At 42.6% G+C, this 21981-nt stretch overlaps 1 protein-coding gene across 3 annotated transcripts in view; it reads left to right on the forward strand.

Annotated features, from left to right (window-relative positions):
* The first annotated feature begins 1117 nt into the window (after window positions 1–1117).
* The window catches only part of KIAA1549L (KIAA1549 like), a 311480-nt gene continuing 290616 nt past the window's right edge, over window positions 1118–21981 (forward strand). For all 3 annotated transcript variants that reach the window (XM_049780074.1, XM_049780075.1, XM_049780076.1), the window contains exon 1: window positions 1118–1416. In XM_049780074.1, the coding sequence (XP_049636031.1) occupies window positions 1164–1416 (253 nt within the window). In that variant the 5' untranslated portion in view covers window positions 1118–1163. The remainder of the gene's footprint in view (window positions 1417–21981) is intronic.

Consider the following 21981-nt stretch of genomic DNA (forward strand, 5'->3'; position numbering starts at 1 on the left):
AATAAACTAGTTAGCTTGCATAAGGCCATCTACCATGACCCAGGAAAAGAGAAGGAGGTCACTTGGGCTGACTGGGGTGGGGATTTGGGTTACTGGAAGGCGGAGGGCAAGAGTGGTGTGTGTGTGTGTGTGTGTGTGTGTGTGTGTGTGTGTGTGTGTGTGTGTGTGTGTGTGTGTGTGTGTGTATTTCGTCTTACTGGGGAGTGGAAGACCAAATTGTATTTCTGGGACGAGAAATTCTCCATAGAGATTTGAAAGGAAAGATGTTCCCTGGTTTTCCAACATACAGCGTACCGCTTTGCACAGAGCATGGCCCGCAGGATGCTCTTCCAGAAGAGTGTTGAATTGCAGCGTGTCGTGCCCTTGGCCACATCCGCCTCAGTTTCCCCAGGGCGTAGCAGGGCAGGTGTCTGGGCTTTTCCGAGAAGTGCCGTGAACTGACACCCATTTGCAAAAAAAGGCGTTCTGGCTGGAGAGCTTTCGGGTTCCCTCCCTTCAACCCATAGTGAACCCCTATCCACTTTCGGGGTCCGGACGATCTCTGCGGTGGGTGCGCACCCCTCTGGATCGACTGGAGGGGGTGAGGAGCAGCCCTCCCGATCCGGACCACCGAGGCGCACAGGCTGCCTGCCGCCAGGGGTCCCCCCCAACCCACCCAGGGGCGCGCGGGAGCGGGGGGCGCGCGGTGGTTCCTCGCGGAGCTGCGCGCGCGCGCCTGCCTCGTCTCCCTCGCCCGCTCGGGTGGCTGGCTACGTGCTTCCTTTGTCAATGAGGCGCCGCTCCGAGCTGCAGTAACACTCCCGGCCCGGGAGCCGGAGCGAGCGAGCCCGGAGAGGGTGCAGGAGAGGCGGCGGCAGCTGGCAGCGGCCGGAGGGTCCCGAGCGCGCCCTGCGGCCGCCCAGTCCAGCCTGGGTGGCTCGCAGCCTCGCCCCCTCCGTGTGCCAGAAGGAACCCGCCCGGGGGAGGGGACCCCGGGCGGTGCCCGTCCCACCCTTTGCGGCCCGGGCGCGCGTGGGAACCCCGGCCCGCTCCCGCCGCCGCTCCATGCACCCCCGGGCTCGGCGGGAGATGCCCGGGGAGGAGCCGGGCGCCCAAAGCTGGGTTCCTCAGCGCGGTGCGCAGCGAGGCGGCGGCCTGGATGTGTGAAGCGTCCTCTCCTCCCCATGGCTCGGCAGGAGGCGAAGCTCCGGAGCCCCGGGGTAGCCGGGCGGAGTGGAGAGTGCGGGCTCAGCCGGGCCGGCGTGGAAGCCGCGTGCAGCCGGGGTGTGAGATGCTCCGGGCCGGCGCGGGCTCCCCGGACCATCGCGTCTCGGAATGCGCCCTCGCCGCCGTGGCTGCCGCGGCTGCTGCTGCGGCTGCTGCTACTGGGACTCCTGCTGCTGGCGGCTCTCCCCGGACCCTGCCTGGCCGCCCCGGGTAAGCACTTGGGGCTGCCGAGTCACCCCGAAGAGCTTTGGAGACGTGGGGTGGTGGTGCATGGAGCGGTCTTTGCAGCACCCGTGCCAGCCCGTTCTCCGCCCTTGGCCGCGGCCACAGCAGGGGGACCTGTCAAATGCGTCTCCCGGGAAGGCGCGGCGGGGCGGGGAAGTGAAGAGGTTCTCTTCTCTGGACCGGCTGCAGATCCGATCCAAACGGTCCCGCGGGCTCGCTTGCTTCCCGTGTAGATTGTGTGAGTGTGTGTGTGTGTGTGTGTGTGTGTGTGTGTGTGTGTGTGTGTGTGTGTGTCGGAACCCTTGGGAGGATGTGTCTTAGTAGGACACGGTTCGTGTAGAGACTGCCACTGTATTTGGAGCTCCCTGCTGGATAGACCACTTTGCTTGAACTTCAGGCAATGACTAGAGACTTTTGGGGGGCAGTTCTTACTGGGTTTTCCAAAGGGTGTTTCCCCCCCTTTGCTTTTGAGATAAAAGTACCTAAAAATGATTGCTTGCATCTTGAAAAGGGGGCACTGATCTAATCCTCTCTGTTTTGCAGATTAGTTAAAGTAATCACGCTTGGTTCTTAGACTCCTAGGAATCCTCAAGACAAAAATTCTGTAATTCCTAGGGCGATTTTGAAAAATCCATTGCAAGGTGGGGTGTTAGGGATTATTATTCTAATTCACTTCAAAACTTGCCCTATGTGCAGTAAGCAGTCATCTTTGAAACAAGACTGCTTATTCTGGCATTTGTAAAGGGCAGGCTTTGGTTCGTGATGAACTTTTGGGTTCTTGGTACATTTAATTTTTCAAGGAATATGACTCTGACTTTGTTAATAACTTGTGGTTGTAGATAGGACCGACAGTTGCTCTCCTTCTTCCCATTCTTCTTCCCCAAATTAGATTAAATTTCCTAATTGTGTGAGAAACTCACATTGCTTAGAGATAAAACTTACCAGGTTAAAATGTGTCTTGTCTTCCTTTCAAGCTCATTGATCTTTGATTCATTCACTTCAAGGAGTCCCTGGCAGGGAAGCGTCCATGTGTGTGTGTAAATTAGAGTCAATGAATTTTCTATTCAGATTATTGTGATTACAAAGTGGAGACTATTTGGATGCGTACCTAAAACCTGAAAACATCTCTGAACAATGTTAATCCCCGGTTATTATACCCCCAGCAGTTTTCAGTGAACTCTGGCATAAATTCTTAAAGCAAGTTTAGTAAGAGACATGTAAATGCCTTAATATTCATTGGGCCAGAAACACACGGTGTGAAGCAGGTTCATGATAGTTTTTGTAAACTGTGTCTGCTACACTACTTTTGGATCCTCTTTCTTTGAGGGCAGATACCAGAAACTGTCCAACGACCTACATATGGTGTAAGCATTGGATTTTGTACAGCACCCATTCATTTTGAGTTTCTCTCTTCTGACCCTTTATATTGGCTCTTCTGAGCCTCTGTGGCTTTTCTTGGCTCTTTCAGATACTGGAGTCTGACTTTGGAGGCTTTTCTGATCACTATCTTTTGGTTTTAGCCCTGGTGTCTTCTTTCTTTTCTCTCAGTCAGGGATCATGGAGTAACTAGAAAAGACACTTTTATTTAAAATGGTGAAGGGAGATCAAGAGAAAGATAAGTACAGTGGGTAAGGTGCTTGCCTTGCATGCAGCTGACCTGGGTTCTATCCCTACCATTTCATATGTCCCTTGAGCATCACCAGGAGCAATTCCTGAGTTCAGAGCCAGGAGTAACCCCTGAGCAATGCCAAGTGTGACCCCAAAAGCAAACAAACAAACAAACAAAACTAAAATGGTAAAGGGACCAGATAGGACTTAAAAAGCTGGAGTGTATTCCTGGCATCCACAAGGTCCTGAACCATTCCTGGAACGATCCCTGAACTATCCCTGGAACCAGATGACCTCCAGGTACCACCAGGATAGTCCAAGAAGTTTCAGGCACTGTCCTGTCAATCACAATGATCTGGAGTATCACCAGGAATGGTACCCAGGCTCCCTGAGCATGGACTGAGAGGGCTTTCAAATAATAAAACAATGCTAAACATCATTAAAGTCAGCACTATCCTTATAGAGTCCTCCATGTTTTCCCTTCTTAGGGGGATGCCTTTTGGGTGGGGTCTTTTTTTTGCTCTCCTCAGGATGACCCATTTCCCACCTGTGGCTCCAGATAGCAGGGTTCCTTGTGTGTTTGTTGCTGAAGACATTTGCTGACTTTTCTCTCTTTGTGGAAGAGTACTGGGCTCTTTCCCTTGTTTCCTTTCTGCCTTCATTTTTATCTGCAATTCAGTTCTCACTTGTGGCAGCCATGGGGATCGGGAAGTGGTGGAGGAGGTATGATGATCCTGGCCATCATGCTGAATGAGGGTCCAAGGTGAGGCTGGAAGGAGGAGAATGAGCAACATTATCTCAAGCCCTATGACTTGCAAGGATCAACTGGGTTTGAACTTGATCTGAGAGTAGCTGTAGTGTGATGCTACCACCTCCACAGAGTGTCCACACAGGTTGCATGAGAAGCCACATCAACAATAGAGTGTCAGTGGCCAGAGTCCTGTCTGTCACTTAGCTCATGGCTGTTCCTTTTTTTTTTTTTTTTCTAAAAATGACAGAAATGTGCTTTGGTTTTATTTCTGAAAAATACTTGTAGCAGTTGTTCAACCTCTTTAGGTCTTGGAGAACTGGGTTTCCTAATCTTTTCTACACCCTGGAAAGTCAGTTGTTTCCATATTCCTCCCTCAGACACCTCCAGGAAACCTTAGTCTTAGAAAATGACATCTATTTTGGATATTTGAGGTTGGGATGCTTTGTGTGGGGATATAGGTTTTTTTTAGAGTGGGCTCTGACATACCCACCTTATCCTTTCTTCTGTCACTGGGGCCACAGGCAAACAAGCGAAGTTGTCATTTTATACATTTTATACAGGCAGTATAATGACCTGTAAGGTTCAGTGCCTTCTCATCTATGAAATGGACACAGTCTGAGTTCCAGTCTCATTGGATTGTTTTAATGATGAAATGAGTGGATTCTTCCAAAGCTGGGCTGGGTCTATGACATTTGCTCTTAGAGAAGGGTAGGGCTGTTTGTAGCCTGTCCAGGGGCTGAACTGGGTCAGGAAAAAGAGAGGTGAATGAGAAGGATAAAGGCAGTTGACAGGAGCATCTCACAAGATGAGTGATATACACCCTGACTCTATGATCCTGGGTGCTCAGAAGTGATAAAATTAAGAATGGCTTATCCTGTGGGAGTGCGGATCTTGAGGAGTTTTGGACAGTGACAGTAGCCTTTTAGGCAAAATAAAGATTCTTTGTATGCAAGCACAGGGTACCAGAGGGAGGAGCACCTGGATTTGATCTCTGCCCAGGGACTTCCTCCAGCCCTCCTTAAAGGGTATCCCTTCCCCCAATTCTCCCCTGCTTTCCCTGTCAATTTATAAGTCTCTCTCTCACCCAGCTCAGAGCAGATACTTCATACATTTTGGCCTTTTTAGACTCCTGTCTCCCTAGACTCAGCTCAGCTGATTCTCCTAAATGTTCCTCTAAGTTGTTGACAGTTGCAAACACTTTATTTCTTGAATAGATTTGCATTGTGAAAGAAGGGGTTTGCTGATCAGAGACTCTCTAACTTTGCAGGGCTTATAGCTGTCCTTTTGACCTGAGATACTTTTCTTGTACCCTTGAAAGTATTACCTTGAGATCTTGTTTAAAATAGGTTCGGCAGTTCCACAGTCCACTCATTCTACCTACCCCGAAGTATCTTCATTTTCTGAGGTGACAATGATGGAGGAAAACAAGCCCCCCTTCTCTTGGTAATGAGAAGTAGCCCAGTGCTTTGCAGAATTATCATGAGATTTACTGGAAGATCTTGTGAAGCTGCGGATTCTGAAATGGTGCATCTGGAATGAGGGTGTTCATTTCTAGGAAGTGCCCTAGAAATAAGTAAATGTTCATGTAGATGGTACACTGACCCTGATATCTCCACAAGGCACTGTCAACAGGTAAATGTAGATTGGACAGTGGAATGGGAAAATAAATCAGGGTATGCAAATAACAAGAACCGGTGCACGTATGTGTGTGTGTGCGCACACGCACACGTGTGCTGCTCACACATGAACTTACTATCATCAGTGGTAGAGAAAGGCTTCCAAGATGAGAATAGTTGAGACCTGAAAGTGAATATAAGGGAGAAGATATTCCACATATTGGGTCATTAAATGTTGAAGCTTTAACGTTTTTGGGAACAGCAGGGAGGCTGTGTGGAGTTGGGTGAGCAGGAGGCGAGTGGTAAGGAGTCATGTTGACCAAGGAATCAAGAACAGATTATATAGGATTTATTGACATGATGAGCACTTGGTACTTTATTTTGAACCAGAATAATCCAGAGGTGACAGGCTTGACTTCAATTTTGAAGGAATCTTCTTGGCTATTATGGGGAGAAAAGACCATAGGCCAAGGATAGAAACTAGAAAATGGACTAATTGGGGTTAGGCCAGTCATTTCTAAGTGGACATTCACCCATAAGCATGAAAAGTTTGGAAACTGTTCACTTTGCTGGAGGTATAACTAGGATTTGGGACACTCTTTAAAGATAGTATTTTGGGCTGAAGTGATAGAACAGTGGGTAGGATGTTTGCCTTATACATGGCCAACCTGGGTTCAATTCCCGGCATCCCATATGGTCCCCTGAGCCTGCCAGGAGTGATTTCTGAGCACAGAGCCAGAAGCAACCTCCAAGCAATGCCGGGTGTGGCCCATAAACCAAAAAAAAAAAAAGATAGTATTTTGGTATTTGAAGATACTAATTACATTTCCAGATGTAAAAGAGGTGAGATGAGAAAGAAAGGTCTAAAGAGTTTTGACTCCAACAACTAGAAAGATTGTTACCATTAGTTGAGATGAATAGATTGTTGGCATCTCAGGATCATGGGATGAAAGAAAGACTTGGTCTGAGTTTCTTAAACTTGAAATGTTCCCCTAAACTGAGATGTATGTTGAACAAAGTAGTATGAGTTCTGGGCAGCTATTGGATGCAGAGATGTAAAAGTGGGAGTTGTCAGCACAGAACTGGAGAAGAAACCCAGAGAGAAAGGGAAGATCTGAACAATGGGTATTGGGTTACTGCAGTTTTTAGGGACTCAAGAGATGGGGACAGCCAGAGGGACTGAGTAATAAACACATGTGTGTGTACATGCGTACATGCACACACACACAGACAACATTGTGGAACCAAGATATTATGAGATATAGACATTGGGGAACTCTGTATGACCTGGTCAAAACAGCTACCATCAGCAGAGGGAATATACCTGCGTTTTCTGTTAGTAAAGTAACAACATAAATATTTAGGGTTCTGTGTGTTGAATTTACATATGGATGCAGGACCCAGGGGTTACCTGCGATGTCTGTATCATATTAGATAAGAACAAGCAATAAATATTGGGTTTGAAGATGTGGAGTGTTTGGTGACTGTGATAGTGATTGGGACAAAAATCTTGATTTTAATTTGTGGGATATAAGGAAAACAAGTGATAATATGGTAATAAGACCCAAAGACAATAGAGACAAAGCTCAGGAGGTCTTGCCCTAGGAAGAAAGCTCACCATAAAGAGCAGTGAGTGTAGCTGAAGTAGAGAAAGGTCTAGAAGGACAATGATAGTTGGAACTGATCAGCGCTGAAAGTGAAGAAATTAACAGGCAAAGCATCCCTCCATTAACAATAGTGACCTAAGTATCAAAAAAGGAGGAGGGAGGAAGAGAGAAATAGAGAAAGAGAGAGAGAGAAGAGAGAAATTGCCTACCCTAAAGCAAGGCAGGGGTGATGGAAAGGGTGCCCTTGTGAAGGATGGCATACATTGTATGACTGAAATCCAACAATGAACAATTTTGTAACCATGGTGCTTAAATAAATTAATTAAAACATCTTGATGTGTGTGTGTGTGTGTGTGTGTGTGTGTGTGTGTGTGTGTGTATTTTCCCTCTACTGGGCAGTGCTTAGGGGCTACTCTTTTATTCTGTGTACAGAGAACTATGTGTTACCAGGGTTAAACCTAGGGCTTTTACATTCAAGATATGCTCTCCAACTTTTTGAGATATCTATCTGGCTCTTAGGATGAAGAGAAATTGGAGACAGATGAGAAGACAACTCTTTAGAGTCTAGCGGGCTTCTGGGGGATATTCTGAGCTCAGTGCTTGGAAATCACTTTTGGCTGTACTTGTGGGTCATGCAGTGCTAGGGATAGAACTTGGAGCTCCAGCACACAAAGCATGTGCTCTGTCTCACTTAGCTATATCTCTGGCCCATAAATCGTTTCTATAAAGGAAAGTAGAAAAATGAGGAGATAGATATCACGAGAGGGTTAAGACAGGATAATATTACATTATGACATACTTCCTTATTCTGTTTTACACATTAAAAGAATATAGCAAGGATGGTTAATTTGGTGTTTTATTTTCTCCCACCAGATGTGGTTGACCTCATAAAATTCACTGGTACATTGTACTAATTAATAATAATTATTAGTGCTCCAAAGATGCATACAAGATTTCCTATCCTTGCTTCCCTTTTCAACCTCATCCCCCACACAAAGTATTTTAGGAACAGCAGTACTAAATTTAATACATTGAATGGGAATTGTATCTCCACTCCTGCCTTACAGTCCTTCCTAAAATTTCACCTCACCATAGAAGCAGTGATTGAAATCAGGTGCTGACTAGTGACTCTCCCAGAATATACTAATCTGAGTATTAAAAGGCTGAATATCAGAGAGAATAATCAGCTTGAATGTGCACACTTTACTTTTAATTTTTATTAACCTTTAAGCTGTATTGTGGTTTTCTTTTTTCCTTTTTCTATTTAATTGCAAAAGAAAAAATAAAAGAACACACAACTCTCCTCTGCTTTAGACAAGAATGAATAGTTGGAATGGTCCTAAAACATTTTGGTTGCTTGACAACATAGTACAGGGTTTTCTAAGCACACAGAAGGAGACATTATTCTGGGTCACGGGATGGCAGCTTGGGATGGTGACTCTATGGAGACTGAAGGAGCAAAGGAGCAACGAGTCCTCTGGGTATTTATTGTGCCAGTTATTGTAGCTGAAGGTGGTCAGTTATTGTGCCAGTTATTGTAGCTGAGGTGGTCAGTGAGAGACACTACTTTGGCACTTTTTATCAAACACATGGTATATGCCAGGGAAAACTTTTCTCTAGATTATTAACATTTATTTTGTTTTTCTTTGGGAGTCATACCTACTGGTGCACAGGGATGACCCTCAGCTCAGTTCTTGGGGGTTGCTCCTGGTGGTAGTTGGGGGCCTACATGGTGCTAGGGATTGGATACAGGTCTCCTGCATGTCTGAAAATGCAAATCATGCATTAAATCCATTGACCTTTCTCACTCCTGCTTAAAATATATCAATGGGTTGGGGTTGGAGAGATAATATAGCAGATAAGGCACCAGGCTTGATTCCCAGCATCTCATATGGTCTCTTGTGCCACCATGACTCCTGAGTATGGAGCCAGAAATAACACCTGTCGAGGTGGCCCCGCAAATAAAAAAGAAAAAGCAAAATAAAATATACCAATGGGCAATTTTCGTTAGTCAGGCTCTCAAACACACAAAGCAAGTGCTCTATTACTGAATTGAATTCTCTGCCCTGAGAGCCTGGATGTTCAGTGGAACAAGCCAAGCCTAGCCTTGCTCTTGGACATTTCAAGAAACCCAGGACATATCCTTATTGGGAATGAAGTAGCAGATCTGTGAACTGGTTAGATAGGGGATATAAATATATGTGAGATAAGAAATATTTACTTTGAGGGCACAGTGGGTAGGGCATTTGCCTTGCAGGGGAGCCAACCTGGATTCAATTCCTAGCATCCCATATGATCCCCTGAGGTTGCCAGGAGTAATTTCTTTCTTTTTCTTTCTTTCTTTCTTTCTTTTTCTTTCTTTCTTTCTTTCTTTCTTTCTTTCTTTCTTTCTTTCTTTCTTTCTTTCTTTCTTTCTTTCTTTCTTTCTTTCTTTCTTTCTTTCTTTCTTTCTTTCTTTCTTTCTTTCTTTCTTTCTTTTTTTCTTTCTTTCTTTCTTTCTTTCTTTCTTTCTCTCTCTTTCTTTCTTTCTTTCTTTCTTCTTTCTTTCTCTTTCTTTCTCTTTCTCTCTCTTTCTTTCTTTCTTCTTTCTTTCTCTTTCTTTCTTCTTTCTTTCTTTCTCTTTCTTTCTTTCTCTCTTTCTCTCTTTCTTTCTTTCTTTCTTTCTTTCTTTCTTTCTTTCTTTCTTTCTTTCTTTCTTTCTTTCTTTCTTTCTCTCTCTCTCTCTCTCTCTCTCTCTTTCTTTCTTTCTTTCTTTCTTTCTTTCTTTCTTTCTTTCTTTCTTTCTTTCTTTCTTTCTTTCTTTCTTTCTTTCTTTCTTTCTTTCTTTCTTTCTTTCTTTCTTTCTTTCTTTCTTTCTTTCTTTCTTTCTTTCTTTCTTTCTTTCTTTCTTTCTTTCCTTTTCTTTTTTTTTTTGCCAGGAGTAACTTCTGAGCTCAGCCAGGCATAACCCCTGAGTAATGCCAGGTATGACCCCAAACCAAAACAAACAAAAAAAAGTGTCTTGTCCAAAGAAGCCTTCTCTGCTCAACTCTAGTCTGTGAGGGAACCAGTTCAGGGTACCCAAGTCCTGACTTCTTAAGGAAAGCTCTGAAATTAGAGTTTGAGCCATAGATCAAAGGACTAGAGTGCAACTTTGATTCCTGAGCACCTTCCTGAGTGACTGAAAAAGAAAAAAAAAGCTTTTAAATAAAAATCTTGCCTTTAAATGTCACCAACTGATTTTGGTTTTTGAAATGTCATGCTGTACAAAAGAAAGCACACCCATGAGCCCCCAGTTTCTTTCTTCTTTTGAGTTTTTAAAGAGGAAATGTGCCTACAGTGAAAGTCACTTTAAAAATATGTATTTCTATTAATTTTATGCTTAATTTATTCCTGGGTCACACAGTTTTGCTTCTTCAGCTTCTTCTATGAAAATTCTTCTTTGGTGCATCCTCTTCTTCAGGATATGGAACAGTTTGCTCTTTCCCTATCAGGAGCATCTCACTGTGGCATGGGAAACTCCTATAGTGAACTCACAAAATCTCACCTTGAGTGGTCCCTGTAAGCTCTTTGGTACATCTTGGGCTCCTTTTTCACCTGGATATACTCAATGACTAGACTCTCTGGTCTGACTTCCTGCATTTTTAAGGATGTGCATTAAAAATTCTTTTTAGTTATGGATTTTATTTGTTCTGGGCATACCTACCACCACTGTAATAATGGAAACACACACACACACACACACACCACACACACACACACACCCCTTCTGTGGAGTGACATCCTTCAGTTGCTTAATGGCTTTTTGGCTATGCAAGCTTCTGATGTCCTGTACAATTTCTCTGGATGTTCTCAAATAGAACACAAAGGTTTGAGCCTCTTGATTTGTATGATTTCATAGATTTTTCTGGGTCAAGTGAATAGCACACCAGCCTGGAACCACCCAAAATTACGTTAAGGAAGAGGAAGATTGATGGCTACTGGGAGAATTTTTGAGACCTAAAAATTCACTCTTTTTAGGAGCATGGCAAGTTAAGTTTTAATCAAAGGCTATAATTGAGGATTCACCTTGGTGGTCCAGATGTAGACCACACCCATTAACACTAAATATTCCCTCATCTTTGCAGAAAGATTTCCCCTAGACCCACCCAGTCCTGACAAGCACCAATCCATTCTCTGTCCATAGCCTTTACTGAAGGCTTTGTCAATGTTATCAGGCCTTAATGCATCTAATGACTTGCATTTAGTGCAATACCCCTGAGAATCATCGGTGCTTGCATGTTTGTGTCTTAGTCCTCTAGTGGGCTAGTATTCAGTGCAGTACAGTATGCTTATATCCACCCACAGCTGATCTGTATGTGGATTCTTTCCAGTTTGAAGTGTAAAAGTCCAAATCTGTGTGGGGAGTTTTTATCCTCTTGGGGAAAAACCCAGGAGTGGGATTGATGATGCTCTGTAACCTTACTGGCTTTTAGGACTAGGCAATTCTTTGTTGTGAGGAGTTCAGGATGTTAAACAGAATCTCTGATCTCTGTCCAATAAATGCCAGTTGTGACCATTAGAATGTCTTCAGACATTGTTCTCTGCACCCTAGTGGCAGGGTTATGCCTGTTGAATTCCAATGTTTTATAGTGAATTTTGCAATTAGGTATTATGAGTCCTATAACTTTCTACTTACTTTAAAAAATAATTGTATATATGTATATGTATATATTCCATATTGCTCTATGTTTCAGACAAGCTCTAGAAAAAAATTTTCTTGGAATTTTTCTTGAAATGTTATTTAATCTAGCTCCATTGGAGGAAACATCTTTCTTTCCATTCCTTCCTTCTCTCTTTCTCTCTCTTTTTTCTTTTTGAGGTGTCTGGGTCACACCTGACAGTGCTCAGGGGTTACTCCTGACTCTGCACTCAGAAATTACTCCTAGAAGGCTCAGGGGATTGAATCTTGGTCAGCCACATGCAGGGCAAACATTCTACGAGCTGCGCTGCACCTCTGGCCCCTTTTCTTTTGATGGTGTGATATATAGTCAGGGATTGCATACTTTAATCTTGATACTTGCACTTGGTTGTGTTATGCTAGAGATCAGCGACTTTGTGGTGGTTATAGAAAGCAGTATGATTCTGGCCAGAATCATACTGGGCATGTTAGCGGGTTCTGGGTATTCAACTTTCACCCTCATGCCTAGAGGTGAATGCTCCTCACAGAGCCCATTAATAAATTCCAAGACTTTTAACTTATTTACACAGATTTTATGGATCCATCTATGCCTCTTTCTCTATATTTAAAGGTATGCTTTTTTTCTTTCATCTTTTTTTTTTTTTTTTTTTTTGGTTTTTGGGTCACACCTGGCAGCACTCAGGGGTCACTCCTGGCTCCACGCTCAGAAATCGCTCCTGGCAGGCTCAGGAGACCATATGGGATGCCGAGATTTGAACCACCGACCTGCCGCATGCAAGGCAATGCCTTACCTCCATGCTATCTCTCAGGCCCCTTCTTTCATCATTTTTAAGTATGCATATCTGTATATCTGTATCTTATGGTTTGAAATATGCTGGTGAAAATATGTGGAAATGCTTTCTGAGACTCATATCCCTGTTTTCTCTACTGCCTGGCTTCCTTCTCTGGAATAGATTTTCACAGATGTTTAAGGAAAATCAGGGGCCCCTTTAAACAGCCAATGGATAAACACTATGTTTAAGACAACCAATGTAGATGTAAACAAGGCCAAGCCACTGCCTCAAGTGTTCAGCCCAAGGTCACTGCTGCACCTGCTGTCTGTCCACTCAGGCGAGACTTTGCCTAATGCATCTTAACCACAAGAGGGGGATTTGATTTTGATGATGACTTACATATGTTAATTCTATTCTTAGCTTGAAAGGAAGGTTCCTGACGTCAGATATGCAAAATGATTTTGGCATCTTTGCAATAACAGAGATAGGAAGGTCTTGAAGAAGTCTAACTTTACTCCTGCTCTGAGAGCTGTGGAATGAGTGCTGAGTGACACCAAGCCCCGACCTGCTCCCTCCCCCACAATGCAACGTGCTTCCATGCTCACTGGCCTTTTTATTTACCAAATGTCAACAGCACACCAAGGAATGCTGAAGAAAAATGTGAAGTCTGAGAAGCAAATGTGTTGAAATTAATAGTGCAGCCTGTAAGTCCTTGTTGAAAAGAGCTGAGCAAAAAATATCTCAGAACCTACATACTTCATGATCAAATAATGAGGCTTTGTTTTGAAAAGAATAGGAGGGCCTGGATTATGGGTATTATTTTGAATATAATTAAAGTGGATGGAGATGTATGAAAAAAAACAGTGCAGACAGTTCCTTTGACAGTTTCCTGTAATTATCTTATTAATATAGGAGCTGAATGTCTATCAACTGGTGAATCCAACAGAAATTAAGTTTATGAGGCCAGAGTGCTGGGTAAGCGGTAGGTCATTTGACTTGCATGTGCTGACCTAGGACGAACTGCGGTTCGATCTCCTATATGGTCCCCCAAACCAGGAATGATTTCTGAGTGCATAGCCAGGAGTAACCCCTGAGTGTCACCATGTGTGGCCCCCTAAAAAAGAAAATAAGAATAAAAGAAATTAAGTTTATATTTCAATGCAATAGAGATCTTATATTTATTTCAGCATTAAAAATAGGGGCTGGTGTGGTGGCGCAAGTGGTAAGGCATTTGCCTTGCTCGTGCTAGCCTAGGATGGACCATGGTTCCACCCCCCCCCCCCCCCCGGCATCCCATATGGTCCCCCAAGCCAGGAGCGATTTCTAAGTATATAGCCAGGAGTAACTCCTGAGTGTCACTGGGTGTGGCCCAAAAACAAAAAAAATGTTGTTATTTAAAACATTTTTTTTTCAGCTTATAGGGGTTTGATTGGGTCATATCTCGCAGTGCTTGTGGGCTACTCCTTGCTCTGTGCAATTCATGATGGTGCTTAAGGGACCATATATGATGCCAGGGATTGAACCTAGGTCAGCCATATGCAAAACAAGAACCTTTCCCCTCTACTCTCTCTGGCCCCTACAAGTAGCATTTTATTTTTTATTTATTTATTATTTTTGGGTTTTGGGACACACCCAGAGGCGACACTCAGGAGTTACTCCTGGCAGGCTCAGGACACATTATAGGATGCTGGGAATTGAACCCAGGCTGTCCCAGGTCAGCCACATGCATAGCAAATGTCCTACCTCTGTTCGATCGCCCCGCCCTAAAAGTGACATCTTAAACAAATGTTCTAGTCTTATTGCTAAGGCACTGTAGTTACTTTTTCTTACAGGTATAATAGTCCTGACTGTGGTGATTGTACAAAACTTCTGGGTTAGATTTTCACTTTTTTTTTCTTCTTATTTGAATCTCATCTCATTTCATTCCTAAGAGAGGGTTGAGAAAGCGATTTGTCAAAGGTCGAGGGGATTCTATTATTTTATGATTCGGGGGACAGTGATTACCTAGCTACTCAATTCAGAATTGCTCAAGTAAAGGGCTCCAGGCCACAAGAGGATCACGTAATATATTCGGAATAGGAATGAAATGTAACTAGGCCATGTGGACAGTGTCATGAATTGTTAGGGCAGCCAACATTTTGGAACATTTGCTCCTTTCAACTGCTAATTTGACAATCTCACCGTAACCATATGAAATAGTTGTTTTCTTTCCTATGCTTCAGATAAGGACATTGAGGCACAGAGGAATTTTTATTCTTCCAGTGCCCAGTGGTATTCAGGGTGTTATTTGAATACAGGCTGTTTGCTCACTAGCTCACCTCTGCTCTATTAGTCCATCTTCTTCCACTGTAAGAAGTAGCAGACTTTTCTGAATTTTATCTCCCAAATTTAGTACCTCTGGCCCCTCTTTTGCTTCCTGCATTTCAGGCCCTTCTTTCTCCTTCTGCAGACTGGCCTTCTCCTGTCCTGTCCTACACACTTGATCTTAGCCAAAAGGCCGAGAAGCGATCCTGTCCTGTCCTATAGTGACTCTCTTTTCACTAAATCTACATGGGACTTTTGCATGCTTTAATGCTCACTGTCACCAGAGTTGGTAAGGATTTTCCAATGTTTTCTTATCCCATGGCTTTGTTTCCTAGAAGGGAAAACAAGACTGCCATAATCTGTTCAGAAAGTTGAGGAGTCTATCATTGTCCATGCAGCAAAGGTCAGAGGAACAGGACACAGTGCTATGATGACTTCCTCTGCCATACTGTCTTCACCCAAGATGTTTGTGGGAGATAGTTTTAAAGGAGGTGAAGTAGTTAAGGCCAGCTTCCTCAAAATGTGTCTTGTTCCTCATTCCTCTTAAGAGTTAAAAAAAAAAGTAGATATGGTGGGGTTTAGCTCAGTTACTCTTGGTGAGATTGTAAACTGGTTCAGCTTCCATGGAAACAGTAGGGAGATTTCTCAAAAAATCAAAAATAAAGAGTTCCATATGACCTAGCAATCCTGCTTTTTGGTATGTAACTTAGGAGTACACACACACACACACACACACACACACACACACACACACAAAACTACTGATCTAGAAAAGTATGGATAAGTACACCTATGTTTACTGCAGCCCTATTTACAACAGCCAAGATGGGAAACAACCCAAGTGTCCAGTGGTAGCTGAGTGTATAAGGCAGATGTATGCAAACAACAGAATATTGTTCATCTATTATAAATATGAAATATTGCCGTTTGCTACAATGTAGATGGAACTAGAGGGTGTAATATTAAGTGAAAGAGGTCAGAATGAGAAAGAGAAATATGTAGTAGCTGATATCATTCAAAGGGGATACAGTACATAAAGAAGCAAAGCAGGGGCTCAGATAATGTCCAATGATTACAAGCCCTTACACTGTTCATAGATCTGAGGTTACCTAGTTGATTGTTGTAGACAGGAAGGGTTGGTCCAATGGACAGTGGTGAAAAGATGCAAAGTTCTTTGGTAAGGAGTGTGAAATTGTAGCCATTTACACTCTTGTAAATTATTATTCATTAAAAGGAAAAATAAATGATAGAAAATGGAAAAAAAAAAAGCCGTGACAAATAGTGTGACCTGTCAATTTCCATGGTGTAAATATTCATACTGTGACTGGTTTCAAGCTACTAGTGTGACAGTAGAGTTGGAAGGAGAGAAACATGGTTGGCTTAGCCTGACAGGATCCCACCCACTATATTGACAGCTGACACACTAAGTGTAGATGTCTCCCAGTGGGTTGAAGTTTAGGCTTAATCAGCCCAATTAGGTGGGCTTGTAATAGGAGAAGAGGTCAAGTCTGAGAGTGAGAGTCTGGAAGAGACACTGAGTACACTCAGTAGAAACAGATTATTGTCCTGTGTGAAATCTAGAAGGTATACAGAGAAACTTTCTAGGAAGTGCCATTGCTTTTGGCAGGCATATCTCACTTGTGATTTTAGATATCAGACCCATTTTCTTGGAGGAACAGTGGGCCCTGACACTGAAAAATGTAATTTTCCCTGTTTTCCACAGTTATTGACGTCCACATGGTATCCCTCACACACCCTTCAGTTGACTATGTGCTATTAGTTTTGTTTAGAAACTTTTATTTGTGATCTTTTATTTTTTTTAAATAAAATCTTTATTTAAGTGATTTGTGATCTTAAGCCATATCTCAGTTTAGGTAAAAGCCAAGACAGTATTGTAACCTCTCTGGACAGGGTATTAGATGCCTATCTCAGAACTGTCTGCTTGGTTCTTTATTCTTGATCCTCTGGGAAGGGGAGTAGCAGTCTTGGCTGCGGGCGCTGCTTACAATTCTGCCAGTGTTCCCCATCTTGCCACCGGATATGTCACTAACTCTAGCTGGGTCTCCCTTAGGTGGTGCTGGCCACTGGGAGATGGGGCAGGGGAAGAGTTACAGCATCGATCTCCCCTTGAACCTGGAACTCCAGGTGTCCTACTAGAAGAAGGTCGAGTCTGTCATTATATAAATAGTACAATTAATTTATTCTTTTAATTTCCCTAGGGAGGTAGTAAGTGAAAAGTTTTTCAAGACTCTGCTTTCATGCTTCATCACAGACTTGTCCTAGTTTGTGTATATGTTGACTTCTGAATGAGATGACTTATTTATGAACCAGCTACTATTGTGTTAGTCATCAGATCAGGAGTTTTATGTGATTTAATCCCCACAATCACACAATGAGACAGTTCTCGCCCATTTTACTTGGCGCAAAGTTAAGATTGAGAGACATAGAGTTGCTTAAGGGCCCTTTACTTGTAAGTGGTGAAGTTGGGATTTGAGAGATTTGACTATAATGTAAATATCCTTTCATCTTGACTGTACAGGCTTTTCCTGCTGCATTTTATTCAATTTTCAAACATATCAAATAATTGAAAGTATTGTAGGGTAGACAGCCATGTGGTTAGTCACCTGGGTAGTACAATGAACATTTTGCTATTACTGTCTGTCCTGCTGCTCACCCATCAATTCTTTATTTTAATATATTCAAAATAAGATATGGGAAGCATTATCATCCCTAGACAGTTAAAATGCACGTAAGTCCAGGGAGATCTCTCAGAGAGTCCATGTTTTGTATGCAGGAGGCCCAGGTTCTATTCTAGAGCACCTTCTGGGGAATGCCTGAGCATTTACTTTGGAATAATCATTGAGCTCCACCTGGTGTGACTCAAAACCAATGAACCAAAACAACTAATAAAATGCACACCATTCTATTTTTGCTTATTTTATACAGGATCATTTTTATAATGCAGAAATAACCCTGAGTCATATATATATGACATATATATATACAAAAAATATGTATGTATTCTCAAATATTGGCAAATGCATGTACCAGTGTAAACCAAATTCCTGGTTAATAAAGAGCATGACTATCACCTGAAGAATCAAGTTCTCTCTTGTTCCCGTCTTGATATTCCTCCCTCTATTTATCCCAATCACTCAGCATCCCCCAGGAGTCATTAATTTAATTTTGGGGAGAAGTTGGTCACACCCACATGGTGCTTAGATTCTGGAGGATTTTGACAATGCGTAAGGAAACATGCATTGCAGGGAATCAAACTCAGACCTCCAGCTCCTGCTCTTTGAGCTCTCTCCCTAGCCCAGAACACAGTTTGTTTCTAGGCCACACAGACTTTTTTTTTGGTTTTGGGGTCACATCTGGTGGTGTTTAGGGGTTACTCCTGGCTTTTCACTCAGAAGTCACTGTTGGCAGGCTCCGGGGACCATATGGGATGCCGGGAATTGAACCTGAGTTCGTTTCCAAGTTAGCCACATGCAAGACAAATGCCCTACTGCTATGCTATCACTCCTGCCCCTCTAGGCCACACAGTCTTAAAAAGGCATTTTCTTATATGTATTAACACAAATGATATTTATCGAGTACCTGGAAATGGTGACTCCTATACTGAGTGCAGAGGAGTGTAGTGGGGAGGAAAAAGACATTGGTTCATGTAGAAGAGAGACATTATTCAACTCCTTGTGGGAATAAGATAAGGACACAGGAATGAGAAGCAAAGATGAGTACTGTGATGGGAACCCCAGCATGTGTCTCTCTCTGTGTGTGGGAGAGTTGAGATGGAAAAGGAAGGTTTGGTAATGAGGAGGAGGATGGTCAGAGAAAACTTGGTAAGGAAGTGACATTTGAAACAGCATGAAAAAGATGACTTAGACATCACCAGGCAGGGATTTGGGCAGAAGGAAAAATCTGTCATTGAAGGTGGGAAGATGTGTGTGCTTTCCCCACTGGAAACGGATAGGGTGTGGGTGTAGTTGGTGGATAGGACTGGAGGGAAGAGTGTGTGATAGGCATTGGGAGAGAGAGGGCCAGGTCACACAGGGCACAGGCTGTGGATCCAGCCTTTGGCTGAACCCTGATCACAAGTGCAAGGAGAAAAGTGACCTCAACTTTAGTTTTTCAACCAGTTGAGTTAGATGAAGGGGAGACATGTATAGTATATACGCTCTGGAATTAGAGCTGAACTCACCATTGGCACAAAACTTCTGAATTTTAGGAGAACCTCATTTGATATTTATGAATCTAACACATCTTTGGATTCCTCATGTGATTTTTCTTCCTTATCTGTCTGTCTGCCTTGGCAATAATAGTTACTAAATAAAGATCCTCTGTTGTTCTTTCATCTTGTTCTCCCTGCCTGCATTTAGTTATCTTTTTTGCTCCTATTTTCTTTTCTACCACCCACACTTCCCAGGAAGGGTTCTCTCCTTTCCCCCACCCGTGTGAATGCTTGATAGCTTGATCTTGAGCTGCTCATCTAATTCCTTTTGCTCTGTCATGCCTTGGACCAGGGTCAGGCTGCAAGTGTAGACAGATTGAAAACCACTTGTCTTTCACGATGGTTGTATTTGATGGTCCATGGACTGATATGCAGGACAATGAGCTGGTCCAAAATAATGAAAGGTTGAAGAACACTGCTACAGACCCTTCTGGGCAGCCTTGTCCACACTTTAAGATTGAGCTATCACCTATGCACCTGTGATGCAGAAAACTTGAGACTTAAGTTTTGTCCTAAATGGAACACCTACCTAACCCTTTCTGAGTCATCACTACTGACAGGTCAACATTTTACTCTCCTGACTTGTGCACCCCTTTGGTGTTTACTATGTCAGGGAATGTTATCACCATTCATTTACTACAACTCTAAATCTGAACATTATTCTAAATTCTTCTTCCCTTCATCTAGTTGGTCATTAGCTCTTGCTCAATACATTCCTGAATCTCCAGTCATTCTGCCCCCTTTTTGTCTCTTCTGCCTTATTTTAGACTCTCCCTCTTCTTAGTCTGTGTTCTTCCTAAAGCACACTGTACTATCTCTCTGGCCCCCTCAATTCCTAATTTTTTTTTAGAACTGTCTACATTATTTCCTGAGAAAGTTGACTTGGTTGATATTTTCACCAGCAGTGGATAATTATTTCCCCCACAGACATACCAACACTAGTTGTTTTTGTGATATGTGCCCATTTCACTTGTGTGAGACCTCTCACTGTTGCTTTTATTTGCATTCCCTAATGATAAATGATGCAGAGAAGTTGTGTCATAAACCTGTTGGCCACCTGTTTATATTCTTTAAGAATAGTTTATCACCAGGGCCGGAACGGTGGTGCAGGGCATAAGGGCATCTGCCTTGGCATCCACTAGCCTAGGATGGACTGTGGTTCAATCCCCCAGCATCCCATATGGTCCCAAACCAGGAGCGATTTCTGAGCGTATAGCCAGGTGTAACCCCTGAGCATTACTGGGTGTGCCCCCCCAAAAGTTTATCACTATCATTCCCCACCCCCATTTTTTGATGGGGTTGGTTGTTTTTTCCTTGTAAAGTTCAACCAGTGATTTATATATCTTGGCTATTAGCTCTTTATCAAACAAGTGGTGAGTAAATAATTTCTCTCAGTTTTTGGAATGTCTTTTTAGTCTGGTAATCATTTCTTTTGCAGTACAGAACTTCTTATTTTGATACAGTCCTATTTGTTTGTCTTTGCTGGTTTGCTTGGCCAGTCTCATTGAATCCTTGAAGATGCCTCTAGATTATTCAAAGTCAAAGTGTTCTAAGCATATTTTCCAGAATATAGTTTATGAATTCAGGTCTGATATTAAGGTATTTAACTCATTCTCAATTGACTTTTGTGCATAGTGTGAGAAAGGGGGTTGAGTTCATTTTTCTATGTAGGACTGACCAGCATTTCATCTAATGCCTTTAAAATTTATTTTGGGGGGCCAGAGCAATACCACAGTGGGTAAGGTCTTTTTCTGGCACTTGCCCAAACCAGGTACAATCCTCAGCATCTCATATGGTCCCCTGAGCCTGACAAGAGCGATTTCTGAATGTAGAGCCAGGAGTAAAACTCTGAGTGCTACTGGATGTGGCTCAAAAAACAAACAAACAAAAAATGTTATGGGTATTGTCATAGGGATTGCACTGAATCTGTATAGTACTTTGGACAGGATGGTCATTTAGACAATAATAGGTTTTCTAAGTCATAAACAGGGGATGTGTTTTTATTTCTTTATGCCTTCTGTCTTTCAATAGTGATTTATAATTCTCTTCATGTCTTTCACCTCATTCGTTAAGTTGATTCCCAGAACTTTATTTATTTATGGTATATTCTGAATGGGTTTGTTTTTTAAACTTCTCTCTTTCATTTCATTATTTACATATAAAATGCCATGAACTTCAGCTCATTGATTTTTGTAAGCTTTGCCACATTTCAAAGTCACCTTGACTTACAGCAGTGAGGAGGGCAGAAGGCTTCATGGTTTCTCCAACAGTTTGCATTAGTTTTTGACTGCCATATATTTATTCCAAGTTTTTGCTATTGTTGTGGCTTTCCATTATCTTTGAAGGGGTAGTTTGAGGCTAACTGGAATGAATAGTTGTGTATTTTTTCTTACTCATAAAACTGCAAGTAAAACCCTCCATCTCTTGTTATCCCTGGTACAGCATTTTTTCTAACTATCCTGGGACCACAAAGTGTGAAAACCTCACCTCAAGCAATTTAAGGTGTAAGCCTGTGTAAGTACAGTAAGGAAGTGCAATTACCTCAGCATGGAGTGGATCCCATTACATGACCACCAGACCATCAAAATCCACCTTTCTGCTTATCAGAGAAGGCTGATGGTGTTATAGAAAGTTAGCTGCAAATTCCCAACTTACTTGAATTCCTTTAGCCAGAAAACTATCCATAGGAAGATGGAAGAATTTAATAAAAGTGAAAATGTATAAACCTGTCATCTAAAGAAATAGATTATAATAATATTTTCATAGTATTATGAGAGAGAAGAATTAATGTGGTTTATGCTGGTAGCATTTCTGATGAACTGGGTTCATTTGAGCATTGTTGGAGTATAGCAACAGTTGTGGTCCATGAGGTCTGAGCAATAAATTATTAGGCTTGCAATCTTTGGGTCAAAAGATACTGAATATAACTCCACACACACACTGGGTTTCAGAACTATGGTCTGTATGGATTACAAGATAATATTTTAGTAAAAGAGTCAC

Source organism: Suncus etruscus, chromosome 9, assembly GCF_024139225.1.
Source record: "Suncus etruscus isolate mSunEtr1 chromosome 9, mSunEtr1.pri.cur, whole genome shotgun sequence".
In the NCBI taxonomy this organism is placed as follows: domain Eukaryota; kingdom Metazoa; phylum Chordata; class Mammalia; order Eulipotyphla; family Soricidae; genus Suncus; species Suncus etruscus.